The sequence below is a fragment of the Ischnura elegans genome, chromosome 5 (genome assembly GCF_921293095.1).
Source record: "Ischnura elegans chromosome 5, ioIscEleg1.1, whole genome shotgun sequence".
Classification (NCBI taxonomy): Eukaryota; Metazoa; Arthropoda; class Insecta; order Odonata; family Coenagrionidae; genus Ischnura; species Ischnura elegans.
The window spans coordinates 66,855,093-66,875,380 of NC_060250.1; the positions used below are offsets into that span (position 1 = coordinate 66,855,093).

The following is a 20,288-nucleotide window of genomic DNA, read 5'->3' on the forward strand; positions in this document are numbered from 1 at the left end:
CTAATTTCTGATGGATATATGCATGACTTTTGGGAAAATATCTACTCCTGAATCACAATCCAACACCATCCAAAATACAGATAGAAATAAAGACATATCACTAAAGGAGCTAACAAATCGTTCTATACTAATTTAAAAACATACCGAGATTATGTAGATACAAATACTCGAAAATAAACATGGAAACAACATTAAATGGATACACAATTTATCCATGGTAAAAATCAATATTTCTACTATTTAGCTTTTCTTAAGACTGAGGTTATCTTAAGAATGAATAGATGCTCGTGGATACGTAAAGGGAAGTATTAAGAGAAAATAATGTGAATAACGCCTTGTAATCATAAAAACATATATGACACTTTTTATATGTTTATTAATCATTTTTTGATAGACAATATTATGCTATTAATTGATCTAATACTATCTCCATCAAAATGATAGAATTATTCACCACATCACGCAATCCGTAGCAATTTTAGAGATCTATGTGATCGCATCAATCCCTGAGGGAAAAAAATGAACGCAGGTCCCAACAAAGTTAAGATAAAATCGATAGTATGATTTAATAAGTTACACAAGCCAACACAACTACGTTTATCATTAATAATTCTACAGTATGTAAACATTGAGGCTCCGTAATGATCCAGGCATAAGGACTGATATGCGTTGAGCAAACATATGCACGACCGGCTGACGTCTTATCATTCTATAAAAAATAGATTTCGTATAAATGATTCGTTCACTTCGGAAGGTGACCAACACCATGAATAGAAGCGAATACGTGGAGATGGGTTATTACACATTATATTGTTACCCAACCAAAATGAAAACGCGATTTTTGTAAAAAATTTAAAAATAAGGTCGCAGGGATAAATTTATTCCATTACTTTTTCAAATGTCATGCTGACCAACGCAAACTGGAAAGTAAATTATTTACACAAATTTAAATACATAAATCTTTAGATTCGATTTTCTTAAAGATTTTATTGAAAGAAATGGTCAGCTGCCTCTCACATATTAAAAAAAAATATGAGAAAATATTTGAGTGGAAAAAATCCACTCAAATATTTCTATTTTCTGTTTCGTCTGATTGAGCCATGAAAAAGAGGAAAAGCTTATCCAATATACTTAGTAAAGCAGGAATACGAAAAGAAAATAGTTTCAAACGAGGAGGATTGATTTTGCTGGAGAAATCTCTGCCTTCGTGAAACGAGACATGAATACTTTCAGCTACCAGACGGGTTTTTAATATCAATTATCATTACTATTCCGGTCTCGTAACGCAAAGCCAAAGCTCTTGGAGAGATAAAAATTACCGTTAGACATAATATAAACAGTTATAGCTTATAAAGATTTCTATGTTGCTCTCAACAGATTTTAGCGATAAACCATAGAACTATGAGATGAAAAACCATGCGACATTAGGCGTTGTGTTCAACCGAGAGATAAGACACTTACTGCATCTAAGGAAAATAATCTATTGTTAACAGTATTTGAAACTTTAGGTTCCCTCAGAAAGTTTTGGCCAAGTACCCTCGAGTTATAGTGCATCAAGTAATATTTAATGTTATTATTCTATGCTATACACTCTTCAGATTTAATTGATTATTCAAATAGGAAATAATTTAGCAATATCATACCGGAGAGTTACGAGACGCGATAAGAGGGGATCATAATAATAATAAAATATAGAGAAATTAAGGGGGTTCATCACTTAACTATTGTACTTATAAGGTTATCATCTGAACAAAAGGACGTTTGAGTACCACTACCATGGAAATCATCAATTATAGAGCGTCTTACAAAACAAAAATGAAAGGCAGAGGCAAGATAACAAGCAATAATAACGGTTAATATTGCAAAAACTTAATATTACTCGCGTTGTTTCTACCCTATTCGCAACAAAATCGGAGCTCTCCACCACAGCGGGGAGTTATGTGACAAGACCATGTCGCAGATGACACCACGGCTGAACTACAAACAACCTCAGAGGAGCCATCCATAAACGAGCGACGCACTCAGAGGAGGAGGGGGTCACATCTTGCGTCAGAGGAAGCCTTGCGAAAAAGGGCCAAACCATCCCTCACCAGCCAGCTTGACATACACTTCAGACACAAACATTATGACTGCAATCCACCCGTCTTACAGCATGGTTGGCTTGGAAACTCAACGACAACGTCGACCTTGGCGGAAAATTAATGCAAACATTAATATGCTTTCAAGTCACTATTCCACTTAACAGTTCTACAAGAAAATGTCAAGTTGGCCAGAAAAATTTGCGCGTTCACATGTTCAAAAATTCCAAACATTTATAATGCGTTATTAATGAAGTAAATATAAATATTTCGCGGCTTTGATGAGCTTAAATGCACGGATCGTGAGCGCGTACTGGAGCGCGAATAAAAGAAAGGCAAATACACTTCCGCTTTTATTAAAATGAGAGGTTTCATAAATGATAAAAAAAATGAAGGCGTCAAATATTATTTCCAGGTATTCAAAAGCTGTCTCTTATTAATACGGATCAAGGAGGTATGTAAATGGTACATGCATGAAACATCCTCCATAAAGTATATATCTGGGCAGTGCTACAGTTTTACTCCTCTAGCCATGCTCTCCTATACCTTAATCTTGCTCTAAACCTGACCAAAGTGTGCTTAATTACGGTCCATCCACAATCATGGCTTAAGGAATCCATTCACATAACTCTCAATCCAACATTCCCCAACTCTTGAAAACAAAATTGCAAAATAAATGTAACTAAATAAAATAAGCAGAAGACAACCTGATATCAAAAGAAAAAATTGACTATGACTTCCAGGGTATGTCCCCTTCAGGACATTTCCATGAATTTCATTTACGTTCGTCGACAGAAATTGGCAGGGAATAACTAACTAGTATTTTCGAAATTAAAAATGTCAAATTAACCACAAAAAACAAACAAAATTTATTTCGAGTAACTCAAATGAAGTGAATTTTCCAGAATGTATACAACCAATTAAAATTAGAGCGTAACAAAATATCTCCACGAATGACGTTCACCTGATCGCATTAATTATACCGTCATAAGCTCGGATTTGGGAGTAATTCCGTTCATACCGCTGGCGTGGATACCTACACTGATAATTCCAAGCCAGTAAAATTTGAAAATTCATTAATCTCATTGGTATATTATACACCCTCGATTCTACTCTTTTCAAAATCGGTCCACCGCACCGTTGTGAATGACATGCTTTTCGTTTCTCATTAGCCAAACGAAAACACACAAAAAAAACTCTCGCTTCATCGAGCGAGGATATGCCACAAAATTAGCTCGTTGGACACTAAAAACTTGAGAAACATCTGCTTTTTACGCAGGATACGATTTGAAAATCCCTGCTGCGACGATGCGAAGTGAAATAACTACATTAATCAGCAATTTCGCTATTTTTTTCTTTAATTCACTGATGAAATTCCTGTGCTATTAATGAAACTAAATATTAATGAAAATGAGAGTTATTTCATATGGTAGCTCTGAGAATATATGATTTACAATCACTTCAAAACGCCGGTCAGAGCAATCAAACATCGCTCTATGAAGCCCGTATATTCTTTCACTATCACAATGCACTATAGAAAGCACTGAAAAATATTTATTTGAAGGTTCCCAAAATTTTTGCAACTGTACACTTCCCCCATGTTAAACCATGCTCCACTGCTAACAATTGTAACATCCAACCTTTGCCGCTCCATTTTTCCGAGTTGGACGTTTTCTGAAGATGTCCACATCATAACTGGGTACTCTATGGTGAGTAGGTAAGTATTTCAAGGTCACTGGACTAGCCATTGCACGGGTTTGAAAGCAAGAGAGGAAGCTATTACCAAGACTAATCAGCTTTCTCCCCTTCATCTTGTCCCTAATGACCATTCACGCACTAAACCTTGGGACTAGATGGCGCCAATGACCTCGAGAGACAGCCATCTCCACAAAGAGACAATCAGGCACACCTACACGCGAATGCGAGGACGCAGAAATGATCCAAACCCTTCGACAATATCCACTCATCGATCAAGTCAACCCCTTCTTGCACTCCCCCGGGGGACACGTAACAGCCTCGCAGAACGCAGCGACGGGAAGCGGAAACAAAAGCCTGCGGTCAAACGTGGGCCAATAATCGGAACATTGTGCACCTAGAGGGAGGAGTGGTGGAAGGAATTGTCGGTATCGATCAGCCGGGAGGCAAAAGGTCACAGTCACTCCACTGCACCGGAGACCACGAGATTAACTTAGTAGCCTCAATCCAAACTACCAACATATGAGCCACGAATACTACAGAAGAGGATCCTCAAATTGGCCGCTAAATGTGTTGTCATCCGACGTGCACGTAAATGGCTTTAAAAAAGTCGCGTCGCTGACGGACAAAGTGATCCGAGTTTCACGGGGAAATAAGATATACTTAGGGGTGTTAAGCAATATTTATACACAGAATGATGGAATTTATGAAAAGCATAAACATTTAATGCTATTCCTCTCAGTTACTAAACATTATACAGCAAAATATTGGATAAAAAGTGAATCGCATTGCATTGAACATCGCGCAGCGGACATTTTTGCTCGCGACTATATGGGACACGAGAACTGGGAGACCCAGCGCATCGCACGTATTCCGCCGATGGTCTTAACTCCATGGGGATCTCAAAAATAGCTAGAGTGGGACACCCTAAGGACGATTCGACAGCGCCGAGCGATGGATGGATGAAACTTCGATTATATGCGGCCTCCGAGGGGTTCCGCTAAGGGTCTTGAGGGACGCTAACAACGTCCTCGTTTGCTCCTGTCCCCGGATTGCGGCGGGCGGTCGACTCCAGCGGACGTCATTATGACGAGAGCGTGCGCGACCCTTGGGGAGGATGTCCAAACGGCGGGCAGTCAGCGGACGAATATTAGAGCAAGCCACCACCAATACACGATTGCTCTCGGCGACGATGGAGTAGCGAGGGAGCCAAACTACTCTCGCCCGAGTCTCAAGCTAGGAATAAACACCGATTCAAAGCACGCCAAGTCCTCTCTGCGTTGAGTAAATATTGTCAGTGGCGGATCTACGAATATTACAAAAGTGCATCTTCAAGTAGGTCTCTAAATGCGTTGTCACCCACCGCGCCTTTAAATGGGTAAACAAAAGTCGCGACTCGGGTCGCTGACGGACAAATTGATCCGAGTTTCACGAGAAAATAAGTCATGAGATTAAGTATTAACCGAATTTATACACATGACGATGTGATCTATCAACTTCATTACCTTCCAATGTTTTTCCTAGCATTTAAAAGCATTATGCAGCAAAATATTGAAGAAAAAAAGTGGACCGCATTGCACTCATCACCGCACCGCGGGCATTTTTGAAAAGCGAAGGATCTGGTACTTTCCCGGCGAATCTTGTTGATGAACTCTTCTCGGGAAATCAGCCGGGTCAAGATGGACAAATCTGCCTTTGATTTTCATCTTTCATTCTTTGATCAACATTTTTGAAAACCGATTGAAATGCGACCATAGTGCGACAGATATCAGCCTTCTATGGGATGGCATTGGGCCTCCTCCATGCAGTCCCTTGGGCGGATCTTTGGGGAGAGGTGGGGCTAAGGGGGCTATAGCTTTGGGTCGAAACATTCACTAGATAAAATCGAAATTTTTGGAGATTACCTCTTTGTACAAAAGTATATAATTATCTTTTCCGGTAAATTTACCTACAATGACGAATTAAAATACAAATTAGTTTTAATTTTACAGGCTTTGGTACTAATAAAACGACTTGCTCAATAGCCTCTTTTTTTACCAAAGAATAATCCTAACACTAAGTTTTTAAGTTTTGAAAATCCTAAAATTCCAAAATCTTCAAAACCCCCTTTGAATTCCCCTGACCTCCGGTTTGCTCTCCCCTTGGTCGAAGCCTACACCCGCCACTGAACAGTGTCAATCAATAAAAAAAATATTAACATTGATTCGCTCCAAGTATAACAAGAAACGGTGGCTGTCGAAAAAGTTTGAAAATACACTACTTATTAAAATGGGAATTTGGGAAATAAAAAGTAGGTACAAAATTTTCTTTATAGTAGACAGTATCTTGGATGCGAGTAATATATATGTTAACATCTACAGTCACATTGAACATTTCTTGTAAAACGATCTCACATTTCATACACTACCTGAGCTCTGATTGATTGAATACTTCACTTGCAGATCGGAATGCTAATAAGTTAAGTAGCAGTGAACGGAGTTCCCTTCACCCGAATAAATTTTCTTTCACTCGAATCACGCTATGGCGTGACGGCATGAAGAACTTAACAAAACCGGCGAAATGATTCTAAGCGGCCGAAATAAAGAGGGTTAAAATGGAGCAGCCGACAAAATGGTCCTTCAATCGCTTGATGGCTTATTATTACCGGCACAGAGTCGAGCAAGCGGCGACTTCGCCCTTTAATCAAAAAACCACCACCACCGCATTTTTTTTACATATACCTTTCCCTCCTCAATTTTCCGTCCACACAACCAACCCTAACGACAATGGCGTCGGAGAGTGGGAGGCGACCACGCCGAGGTGGCGGCGAAGTCAGCAAGGCGTGACTCCCTCCCTACACCCCCTTATTTACGTTACGGGCGTTTTTCGCGGTCTAGCGACCGCCGCTCACCTGCAGCGTGAATCCGAAGGAACCATTCTTCTTCTCCACAATAATGGTCCTCCTGCGACGGTCTTCCTCCGGCTTGGTGACGATGACGCGGTCCGGCCGCACGCGATCCAGGATCTGCGCCTGCTATAGGAGTGGACGGGGGTTGTTGATAAGGAGACGAGGTCAAAGGTGAGGACAGGAGGATAGAGAGAAAGAGAAAAAAGTTAAAATTGGTAATAAAAAGAAAACATTGGAGACGAAAACAAACCTGCATTAATACCGAGTCGTGCCGCACAGCGGACGCGGGACCTTGACCGCATTCTTTTTTGAAATTGAGACGCGAGAAAATATTTTCTCGCTCCTTTGTTCTCGGTGAAAATATTTCCTCGGCTTTGTTGGATCCCTCGACAAAAGTACCTCCTTAAATTATTCATGTGACGGGGCTCATTTAAGTAGAAATGAGAGCACAACGTTAAACCTTATATTATACGCGGTAAACCATTCTATCCGAGCTCTCCATTTCCCCGACACAACGAAACTGTTCTTCGCATACGTAACATGTTACGATATCGTGAGATTGCTTAGATATAAATTCCTCACCTCGGTCAAGGTGGAATTTATTAAAGCGAAATTTTCGGATCCTACCACACATAACCCTTGTCTCAGTTTTCATAAATTAATCGCATTCCAGTTTTCTACTAGGATAGGGGTACGATTAATCCTTAAAAGTCATGCTAATTGCCATAATAATGTGATATAAAATAATATCACTATCATTCGGTTTCTCTCTTCTGTCATTCGCTGGAATGGCAAATGATTTTTCTCACGCAAGGCAATGAATAAGATAGAATTAAAAAATATATTGAAAATTAAAAATCTCAAGACTCAACCACTAGGTAACGAACATTAATAGTCGAGCAGCAGTGGTAGTTTTTAAAGACTTTATTTACATTTCCACTTAACTACATTGAAGACTCGTGAAATACTAGGAGACTCAGAGAAAAACGTCCCGAGCAAATTTAAGAAAGTAATATCCCACTTCCTACGAATTTTTATCTCTTCCTTTCCGCTAAAACTCAACACGAAATACGGAATGATCAGAATGAGTTTCAAGATAGTCACCAAGAAATCAGATAAGAAATAACTGCGCTAATTCTTACAGATCTGGTAGCAGGAATTTTTTATGCTGTTCCTTCTACCACCAGAACCATTAAATTAAGAAGTAGATTGCAAGAGAGTTAAATAAATATTACTAACGAGAATAGGAGTTGAAAGAATTAAAACTTTGCCGTTTCCACATGGTGTTTTACTCTTTCCGACCATGATAACGTTACAGTCAATCATAATAGTGGTATTCAGCAACGAAACCGTGGTCCGAAAGAATAGATCAGTGTGTGGATACAGCAAAGTTTGAAAACCTTCAACTCCTATGGTGAAGGATTGCCAACAAGTCAGGTCCGCTACTATTACTTATATCACTTATAAACTAGTGAGAATTTGGAGTTATCAACTATTCCCAGTTTAAAACTAGTTAATAATGCTAGAATTATCTCTCTCCAGTAACCTTTAACGGAAGTTTAAGTTTAAATTAAACGATTTCATGGCGAGCGAAACAAGCGGGAGGAGAGGAATAAAGAGAAGAACATTAAATTACACACAATGAGAACAATTAAGGGAATGACTTTTCACCATTCAAGCTCTTAAATAATAAGCCACGAAGGAGACGTATTTTTAACTGTTTTGCCGTATTCCTTTGCTAATTATTTTCCATTTAACATATACGCAAGGGCACGATAAGGAGGTTTAATTGATTACAACGATTTAACTATATCCAGTTGCAGAACCACAAAGATTTGCTTTGCCCTTCATGGTAAAATTAAATTCAAAAAACATTCTGTTCAATACCTAATCGAAAATAATGGTATAAGTAATGGAGTAAAATATGCCAACTTCGCGGGATTTCCTCGCATATTAACGTTTCTTCCTTTTTAAAGTAATTTCGAATAATCTTAAAACCTTCCTCCCTCGACCTTCAATTGTGGTTACACTTGAGAAAATGTCGATAAACAATGCACGTGTAATGTCGAGCGGAGGGGAAGTAGGAAATAGAAGTGTGGAAAGTTCGTGAACTGTACAGCGATAGATATATTACAAATATTAATATACAATAAAAAATGAGCAAATCAGTGAAAATATTACGGAAAGGAGAAGGGATTTGACTATTTAAACGTAAAAACTTACCCACCTGAGGAACAATAGCGAGGAAAATTTTTAGAGTACGAATCAACGATACCCTTTAAACCCTACTCACGAAATATTTCGATAGAGTGAGTGAATGCAAAAAACCATTCCGAGGGAAAGACATCCGGGCTCGAATTTCTATCCACGAATGAATTTTCTTTTCTACGAGTCTTTCTACGTCGCGTCGGCATTAGACGAGAGAAGCTAGCCCGTAACGCCAGAAACCGTGACCACGGTAACCCAATAAATTCGTCACATGTCAGTGACCATCGAAGAGGTCACGGATGCTGAATTCCATAACTATTAAGAGGATAGTGCCAAGCGTCTAGAGCCACTTGGATATTAGGGTCAATGATGACTATCAGTTACGCATCAAAATACTTCAAGTCATCCAGAGATAACTAATATATCACAGGAAAGGGAAGGCAGTACTTTATACTAAAAGCAAATTCTATTCACACTATACAGATAACTGGATACTTTAACAAAGTCTCATCCTTTTGTGCATATTTGAAACACTTATAATTCAAATTTAAAGATATACTTCCAGCTAATTTGAATGGGGTTGAGAGAAGCTAAAATATAATTATAAATAAATTTTCAACGAGAAACTGTTGATAAATTACTCTATCCAAGGACGTAGCGAGCTGCATGAGGGCGCAAGCCCCTAGCAATGCTCAGGAGACCCAATCTTATGCGTACCTCTTCCAACTGAACCATCCTGAAATTCATTTGTGGAAATAATACATGTCTGGCAAAAATGCCAAAATATGAATAACCAAATGTCGCAAAAATTAATGTATAAATCCCAAATTAAAAGTTCACCGCAAGATACTCGATGCTTTCAATGCAATTTTTATACCTCAATAATAATATTCAATTATTCATGCAAGTAACTACAATGATATACAATGCTGCACTGCATAGTAAATACAGTTGTTCCGCTTGTATGAAAGCCTACGAATAGAATTGAGGAAGTACGAGGAGCAGAGCAATTAACGTGAGCCTGAAACATGAGAGTACAATTACTTATTAATATCTTTCCTTAACAACCGTAATGAAATCTACGCAGATCAGCGTTTTATTCGCTCCGCTGGCGCAGAGTTCCTCATAAAAGCATCAGGAAAAGGAACACATCTGCCATGATATGGAAGGCTACTTCAAATTCACGAGGCTGAAAGAAATCTACACACGATTACGTGGTTATGGCTTGAAGTTAGAGTTGAAACCTAGAAGAAATTTCTGAGGACGAGACATTCCAGAATTACTGACGTCTTCACTCACTTGACTGAATTGCGACAACAGAAAGGAATAAAATAGGTAGGATGTTCGATATAAAATACATTAATGCTGGAAATAAAAATATCAACTCTTACTTTACTTTTTATATATATTTTGAAATGAGTAGCATGCACACGTAAACAATCTACATTTTTCTGATTATATCTCGAGATGGTACTTCGACGGAAATAGTCGGGTCGTCTCTTCACAACACCAAATGCAGGAGTGATTTTTTATTCACATTCATTTTTCATCATGCACAGAGCTTTGGCAAAGATTGGCGAAAATTAAACGGATTGAGATAAATAAATTTGCAAATCCGTCTACAAATATAAAAGTAATTAGAGCAAAGAGATTGACATGACTCTCGTGATTTCACTGTCACGACTAAATATTACATTCGCAATCAGAACATGAATCAGTTCGATTACATAAGTATATGGTGTAAGAAAAATGATCTGAAATACAGTAACTTCCTTGTTTATCAGCAACTTTTCGATACTGAGCCTAAAATACCCCTCATCGAAGTGAGCATTAATATCGCAAACTTATGTCAGGTTAATAAGAATTATACACAACAACCACATAATTTTATAATATTGACTTTAAATTTAATCGCATTCAAAAAAATTTTATTTTTTTACGAAATGTAGTAATAGAATGAATAATAAGCAATCAAACACACTAAAAAAGTAAATCAAAATGAATATCTACTCATTCACAAAAATACGTAGGAAATTCATACAACACGAGGCTCGATTCGTAAGTAAGTAAACCACATCGAATAATTCCTTCAAAAATTTGAAACACAAAAATTTATAAATAAAACAACGAGTAAGATGCACTCCATGTTTCAATTGAAAGGTTGGATTGACAACTGAATGCTGAGTTTACCCAGAGACCGTGCCCGTTGGCATGTGCACTCTTTCACTTAAAATAATATTTTTTATAAAAGAGAAGTAAGTACAGGGCTTCAAGAAACTATTTGCACGTATTTCCTCTCACTAATTTTCCAGTTCCCGTAACAATAATTAATGAAGCGTTGCTGTCGGTTGTTGTTCACTATTCCTCCACCTTGAGCGCTGTTGTACATATTCACCCAGGGGACTACACATAGGAGGCCTCGTAGAAGCTTGATTCTTGTTTGTATGTACTTTGGGCGCATTATAATAGGTTATCAAAAATATCCGCAGATCAAGCGATGAGGGAAGAGCGATCTATCGATTCTAAGTATTAACAATGTAATTTTTACAAGCACGAGGAATATCACTGAAAATTTATGAATTTGATATATTGTATCGTCAGGAAGACAATGCTTCGGCTAATAGGCTTCATAACAACATCTCTCTCCGAATAATTTCGGATCGCTCTTACCAGCAGCGACGCAGGTAGCTACTTTTGGAAACTGCACGGCGACTTTTAACTGCACGGTGGATGACAAGATATCTAGGGGCCAACTGGAGAATCTGTAAACTGTAAAACCACTGCCGACCACAAAATGATTCACAGAAATGTTTGGGGTAAACGAGACGAAATACGACAAAAAGTAATTGAACCGATACCCTCTAAAATCGTCTGAAACCCTATGAAAAATAAATTTTCAATCTATTACAGTCTTGCCAACTGCCGCTATGCCTCTACTTTTGGGGGGCATTTAGGGGTCAAAAACTCGATTTCTCGAAAATGCAATTTTTCGAATCTAGACCACGCGATACGACGAGAAATGAAAATTTCATACCGATCGGAATACTTCTAATTTTGGCCAAATCGTGTAATTTCACCAATTCCTGTATTACTATCTCAACAACGGAGGGAGCTACGGTGTTTCGTCATAGGGTGCAACAAAAATTGTAAGAACTGATAGTGCGACCAGACAGTCCAGAGGCGCTCTTCCCCGCCAACGAGCGAAAGTGAGTTCTCTAATGTAATATTCGTGAGATTTATCCACAGGAGCAATGGCGGAGTAGGCGGGAATGCAACGCCACGGATATCGCGTAACTCGCGACTGTGTGTAACTTCTTGACGGACGGACTGCATGGACTTCAGCCTCGGACGCGAAGGTCTCCCTAATCATCTCTAACTCAGCGGAGATTAGGTGACGGGGTCACTTTGACAGACCACACCTCTTGACACTATTTAATCTGCAGCGCAAACATCAACACTTCGCTCAATTTTATCACATTTCCACAAGCCGTAGAGATGAATTACAACAGGGGAGTATGCTAGGATCGTACTGTCTACCATGAAACTGGAGCAACGAATCAAATGAGTTTCAGCGCTGGTAATGTAATTAGTCTCTCAGTAACCCCCAGGCACCTTTCCCAACAGTTTGATATTATAATTACGCATCAAAATAGCATTTTAACAATTCGGATGTCCTTATTTATCAGGAAAAAATTAAATTACTAAGAAATTTCAAAATATAGTCCCTGGAGCTCTTAGTTTCGAAGCAATGGCGCACAGATTTTACAGCCCAATTGTAACTTAGCCTCTGTTTAGCGGTTGAGCAGTGTTCGGGTCTGAAGAGGTGATAAGCTGATCACGGCTGTCATGTTTTCCCCAGTCCTTTCTTGCAGTCTCCAAAGAGGAAAACATTGCTAATAATTTCGGTGAGGCAATTTTGACGATTAATAAGGCATCTGACAGAGAAAGGCCAGCATGTGTGCATCATACAAAAACGTCCTTTGACCAGGGATGGCAAGTGGAACGAAAATGTTTCGTTTCGATCCAGAGGGAAACGCAAATACGAGACCTAGGTTTCGTTTCGTTACTGCACGAAAATAAAATCATCAGGGAGTTTAGTTTCAATCCAGGACGAAACTTTACTCCCGACAACGAAACGAAATAAATCGAAACTCCGCTGCTCATAGTTGAGTTTCGATACCAAAAGTCGAGTGGAGGGGGAAAATTGGGAATAGTTTTAACCCATTACGTTTGACGGACGCGTAGATGGGTTAAAACATTCAGATTAAAAATCGAATGGCAAGTTTGCGTTCACCGTTGTCGTGTTAGTGGTAAAAATATGAGTGCCCCATGCATCTAATGGCGGTAGGCCGAACCTGTACTTCATTCAACTATACTTCGTACTCGGTGAGTGGGTCGAAATTAAACCGTTCGAAGGAGAATCACGTGTTCTCTCCGGTGCGAAAAAATATCTGCGTTTCGTTGCGTCCTAGAGTTTTAGTTAAGCTTCCTCCCGAGGTAGTTTTGACTCCGATTTCGTCTCCACCCTGAGTTTAGGTCTGCAGGTTTGAATCGATTTCGTTTCGTTTCTATATTTCGCTACCTAGAACGAAACTACTGAAATTTTACTGGTTTTGAATTCCGTTTAGTTTCGATTGCCATCCCTGCCTTTGGCACCGACCGACACGGGAGAGGAGTGGTGTAGACAGCTGTGGAGTCAGAAAACGCATTTGAGGAGGGTTCGCCAATATTAATCCAGATAATTTTTGCATTAAATAATCACTGTGAATCGACTGCGGATGGAACTTATTAGATCATGCCTAAATATTGTCTTATTAATGGATACGAAATAAATTGACTACAATGATTTTGAAAAATAGCCTCTATTTGCAAGGACCAGAAATGGCTCAGGAGAGGTTTTAATCACAGACACTGAATGGAAGTAGGCTGAGCATTTCGACGAAGTATAATTCCCGCTCGCTATTTTTTCTTTGGTAACAATTAAGCGTTTGAAACTTACGATATCAATTTGCAATTCTCAGAATAAATTAGTGGATAGTTTTCATCATTTTCCTTTATCTCATTTTTTAAAAAGTTTATCACTATATCTCAGACATAAAATTTTCATATTTGAGTTATAGACGAATTTTAACGATGTTCCACTCTATAAAACTAGAAAATTTCAAGATAACAACTTGCATTTTAAAAGAGTAACACGTCACGGAAAAAAACCCTACCGGTAGAGAAGGAGTGATACAGTCATGGAAATGAAGGAGAGATGATTCACGAGTCACCTGATATCAAGCATTGAATTTTTGGACTGACCTCAACGCAATGAAATCAATGCCATAGCCGAAAAATATTTCTGGGAGGGATGGTTCCTTTGGAGGGGATTCACCGCTTAATACCCTATTTCTCAAACATTTTTCCGTTTTTAGGGTTTAGACATCTTGTCCCCTTCAACCTTGTCAACCTTCTCTCCCTCCGATCGCTACGGCCTAGCGTGAAAATGTTTGAACGTCGTCACTTTTTCGTCCTCCTGCAAGTGTTTTATGTAGACTTCACCAAACCACCTATGCTAAGCTTGGGTATTTGTAGGCGCAGTCTACTGATTTTCAAGGTCTAGTGTTTTAAACCTTGCTGACTGTGCTCCTGATTTTCCTAAGTCGTCTGCGGCGGGGGAAGGATAGTCGCTGCCTCTGCTCGCAAGACCTGGCGCAAGGGCATGGAGACTACATTCAGGAGGACCCCTTCCATTCTGCAGAAAAACGAGTGGGAAAGACACTAAACCTAGGCCTCGTATTTCCGTTTCCCTTCTGGTCGAAACGAAACATTTTCTTTTCGTTTCATTTACCATCCATGGTTTTAATATGAATTCAAAAATGTCCTCAGAGCGGCAATAAGTGCAGATCTATCCATCTATTCTCAAAATTTGCTATGGAGTTCTCGGAATCACGAGAAATAGCTCTGAAAAGTTATTCCTTTCATTGAGTATATCATAACGAATATAAATGTCGGATAACAGGAATAATCATAGCTTATTTCCCTATGAAATTCCGGTCGCTATGTCCACAGAAACCTTTGTAGCACCACTTAAAACCGCCCTGGGTGATAGCAGTGGTGAGGGGGGTTTTTGGTGATTAAACCCCCCCCCCCTCCCAGAGCTCCGAGAAATTTTAAAGTTTAATCCATTTCACTTAATCGGATTAATATTACTTTAAGAATAGTGTAAGGACTAATAAAATATCCCTCATAAAGCCGTAAAACTCACAATTTTGAGCCATTTATCAGAACATTTTTATAGGGTAGGGCTCCCGCACCTCCCGCTTATCCTGGCGGGTATTCCACACCCTCAGACCCCCCAGTGTTAGTTGCGCCTAAAACCCCGTTGGTTGCGCCACTGGGTGACAGCACATTTAACGGCTGACGGGAGAATCCTCTCTTGTAACATTCGTGAAGTGAGCGCCCAGCTTGGGCCAAGGAGGTCTTAGTATTACGCCGGATGAAGCGATTTCCTCGCATTCAAAGCTGCTCGACTTCTGCCGAGGTCGCACTTAATTCTTCGACGGAGGAAAAACCATGCGGGGGAGAGGTGGGAGGGGGGCATCGCGAAGCGAGTAATACACATCTGGGTCGCACGCAAGTCCTTTCCGCTCAGATACGTATCGTAGGTATCCGAGCCTCAACACTTCTCCCGCCGCTCTTCCATTCCCCGCTCAAGTCGCCATTCGCCTAACACACCCCTTCGTCTAAAAACGCACTAACCGTTCCACACAATGACCCGCATTTCCCACAGCACGAGGAGAGCATGCGAGTACTGAAAGACACCTCGCCTCTGCGCTCTCAGAGAAAGGGTATACGAAAGCACTGAAAGTGTCTGCACATTAACAAAAACCACAGCCAAATATTGACACCGTGACTTCATTACCATTTTGGGAAATGGAATAAAAAGTTCGTAAGTGCAATACTTTTCGGTAATTCAAACACTAATACATAACATTTTTATTAAGTTCCTAATGATGCCTTCTTCGCGACGGCTAAATTCAGTGGGAATAAAATTTCCAATCCAAAAAACATCATACCCACATACTCCACCGTCTCAGTAAGCCAACCAAGACCCATCACAAATCTCGGATGTACCACGCGAAGTAGTAGAAAATCACTTTTGTAAAAATTTACTCTGAGGGAATAGTTAACGACAGTGGAACTGTTGATAGCGCAAGCCTAAAGTATTTTAAGTATAAACTAGGGATGGACGGATGCAGGATATTTTTCGGATTTGGATCGGATCCTTGATTTTCGGAGCCGGATCTTTCGGAACGGATATTTTCGGATCCAAAAGCATTTTCAAATTCCTGATGCTGAGATTCCCCCGATTATTGCTCAATCTCTTGGGAAGAGTCACACTATGTGACAGTCGTATTTTGCCTTTTTTTATTTTCCACGGCTGAAATTCTCCTACGTAACCTCTGCGAGAGCTTTCAAACAAAACGGTTCACGAGTAGGACAAGAATCGCATGCGACGGCGCATTTGAAGATACAGGACTGTAGAACCGGAACTCTTTCCACCCTTATGAGGCGTTGCATTCACTGAAGCTATTATTTAAAATTTCGGATCCAGATCCGATGTCTTCCGCGACTTTGGATCCGATGTATCCGATGAAGGGCAATATCCGCGGATGTTTGGATCTGGGGTATCCGATCCGACTATCCCTAATATAAGCTGTATTATGTTTGCCGCGGCATGTTTTGCATGCCCAGAAAATTTTAAGATGATAACGCAAGTCTTAACCGATTGATTCGTCGCAAAAAAAGACAAAGCACGACCCATCGAGAGGATGTGATGCGCCCTCTTAAACTTGAGCGTTTCAACTTTTCGCATCGACAAAAGTTAGTATGGAGATACTTCATAGCCAGGCTACAGACAAAAAAATTCTCTTTCGTTCTCGGCCACCGCGGGCGGTAAGACTTTTCACTTTCTACAGCTCAATTATCCATAAGTCATTTCGTCAACACCACGGCGCGAATCGACGTAACAACAAAGCTAACCGTTAAATATACATGGGGAACGGGATTTTCCCCGACAATATACCCAAGTTACAATTCGGCTTGGACTTGCTGAGGTTAATGGAGAACGCAATTCTGTATTCCCATGATTGATTATGTCATTTGGAAGTGATATTACTTACACGAAGAGAGATAAGAAGTGAGCCATGAAAAATTAAAAGTTAAGTGAAAGTCGATGAAAAAATAAGATGACAGCAAAACAAACAGTCTTAAAGAAGCTAGTTTAAATTTTATTAAAATTTCCACTGTTCTTTCATATTACAAACGAAATATGTTTTAAGTGTGTAACCAGCTGTAAGGATCACGAATTTTGTACAAAAATATTCGTGAAGATACGACTTCATTTGATATCCCGCTCCCGTGTTCGTTCATTCCCATTCCTGCTAAAAGATAGCAACATTATTAGCCCAGTAGATTACCAATGAAAGGAATAGGGGAAAAATGGGTGGGAAAATAGATTTTTGACTCTATAAATATAGAATCAGGTAATGCTAAAAATAAGTATCCAAATTTTCGCGGAAGACACTTGGATAGACTTAGATTTTTTTCAGATAGGTGAAATTACTAGAAAAACACCACTGCTAATCTCAGACGAGAGCACTTCGTCAGCACTTTCTCTTTACCGAAATAACCAGTCATAGAAGCCTAGAGCACGCCGTATTACGAATGACCTAGATGAGAAAAACTTATCTACAAATGCATTATACTAAATATAAAATTAGGTTATCTCAATAACCATACCCGTTGACAATGGAGTTAGTTTCTCCACACACTACCACAGCGTAAATCTGCTAAAAATAGGGCTGCATAGCCTAATTTGTACGCTTTATCTAAAAATATTAAGCACCGAACAACAAGGAAAAGGTGTGAAAAAAGTTTCTAGTTCTTGACGAATGGAATATTTTTCACAGGGATACGTGCTCTCTGACATAAGATTAGTTTTCAATATCGGTCTAGGTACACCTTAGAAGACTGGATACATCTACATCTACATCTACAAATTACCCTGCGAGCCACCTCTAGGGTGTTTGGCAGGGGGTGATCAATCACCAGCATGCAGCATGCATTTGGACTCCCACATGCACACCACACCGTCCAAGAAACGTCCCGTATAATAACAAACTATACTACTATATGCTGTTAGAAATAGAATATAGAATAGAAATTCAGAAACATGCAGTAAGTTTTACATAGGTTAGTAGGCTACACTACAAGTCATGCAATCTATTTACGCGTTCTATTGCTGCCGTTATAATCTCTTATTGATCGTGGAAAAAATGACATTCGGAATCTGTCTGTTCTGCAATCTATCTCTCTTATTTTATTTATATGATCTGATCTTCCGTAGTACGTTGGCGTCCGCAAGATATGGTTAACTTCGTCAGAAAAGACACTGCTCTTGAATTTATCTAAAAGGTTTAGTCTATTTTTCAATCTACGGTCCGACAGAGATTCCCATCCGAGTTTATCTAAGAGGTCAGTTACACTAACAAGACTATCGTAACGACCTTTCACATACCTGGCAGCTCTTCTTTGCACGCGTTCTAACTCTGTTATTAAGCCTTTTTCATGAGGGTCCCAAACACTGGCAGCGTATTCCAAATGTGGTCTAACGAGGGAAAAGTAGCTAATTTCTCTCACTTTGTCGTCGCACTTTCCTAATATTCTTTTGACAAAACCCATTTTACGATTAGCTTGACCGGTTATTTCTCGAATATGTTTATTCCACGATAGATCATTATTGAGTCTAACCCCTAGATATTTCACAGATTCAACTGCCTTTAACTGCGCGCCCCGAATGACATAGTTACGCTGTAGGGAGTTATTCTTCTTCCAGAAATTCATTACGACGCATTTTTCCAAATTTAATTCTAACTGCCAAGCATCGCACCAAGCTTGGATAGCAGCAAGGTCATTCGTTAGTTCATCTATATCTTTGCTGGAACGAATTTCTCTGTAAACTACAGCGTCGTCTGCAAATAATCGTAACTTACTCTGCACTACTTCGCCAATGTCGTTTATATAAAGAAGGAATAGGAGTGGGCCAATGACACTACCCTGAGGAACGCCAGAAGTCACTCTAACCTCATTGGAGACTGCACCGTCTAATACTACTCTTTGGACGCGGTCGCTCAAAAATTCTCTAATCCAGGAAATGACATCTTCGTCTAGACCATAAGATTTCAGTTTTAATATTAACTTTCCGTGGGGTACTTTATCAAATGCCTTTTTGAAATCAAGAAAAATCGCGTCTACTGGAATGTTGTCTTCCCCGGAGACTAAAATATCGTGGGCGAAAAGCGCTAACTGAGTTTCGCACGATCTGCTTTTCCTGAATCCATGTTGATTTCCCATTAATAAGTTTTGCGCGTCTAGGTGTTTCATTACCGAGCTGACTACGATGTGTTCAATGACTTTGCAAGAGATGGACGTTAAAGATATCGGCCTGTAATTAGATGGCTGTTCCTTGTCTCCACTTTTAAATATAGGCGTTACATTAGCGATTTTCCAGTCATTAGGTACTTCGTGTTGCTTGATGGATTTACTGAATATTAACTGCAAGTAGGGGGCAAGTTCTGAGGCTAGTTCTTTATATACACGAGAAGGGATTTCGTCTGGACCAGGTGATTTATTTGGACTAAGCGATTTCAATATATTTTCTATTCCGAGCGTACTAATGTCAATAGCTGGCATCTTATGAATACAGGGATTGTCATCGGTCCCGGGTGAGTTTTCGGAAGGCTCCGTGAACACGCTCTTAAAGTAGGAATTTAATAAATTGGCTTTATCGTAACTTCTTGTCAACACATCTCCATTGTCGTTTCTCAGCGAACATACGGTAGATCGTTTACCTTGAACTTCCCTAACATATGACCAAAATGCTTTTGGGTTATCCTGTAACTGCTCTACTAGTGTTTTTCTTTTAAAATTCGTGAACGCATTCCTGAACGCTTCCTTCGTGGCGGCTTTAGTCATCCTATATTTTTTAATTATTAGCTCGCGTTCATTAGCGGATAAATCCGTGCTGACTTTTTTCATTTTAGCATGACACGCTCTCTGTCGCCTCAATGATTTTCTCACTTCCGCGTCGTACCATCTCGGTTCGCTGCCTTCTTTTACTATTTTACTAGGGATGTAGCTATCTATTCCCGAAGTTACGAGCGAAAGAAAAGCTTTCCAAGTATTCACTACATTTAACTTTAATACTGATTCTTGAAACTCGGGGAAAGCATTTTTCATATGACTCTTAAACCCATCAAAATTAGCTCTTTTAAAAATGAAAACTTTACGCTCTTTTTTAAAGTTTACAGCGGTATTCAGAGAAAACTTTGCAGTTACTACCCTATGGTCACTTATTCCTTCGACAGTGCCAA

General features: G+C 39.6%; 1 protein-coding gene across 2 annotated transcripts in view; it reads right to left on the minus strand.

The window, feature by feature from the left end:
* The window catches only part of LOC124159013, a 151,677-nt gene that overhangs the window by 107,409 nt on the left and 23,980 nt on the right, over positions 1–20,288 (minus strand). For both annotated transcript variants that reach the window (XM_046534495.1, XM_046534493.1), the window contains exon 2: positions 6,664–6,786. In XM_046534495.1, coding sequence (XP_046390451.1) covers positions 6,664–6,786 — 123 coding nt within the window. The remainder of the gene's footprint in view (positions 1–6,663; positions 6,787–20,288) is intronic.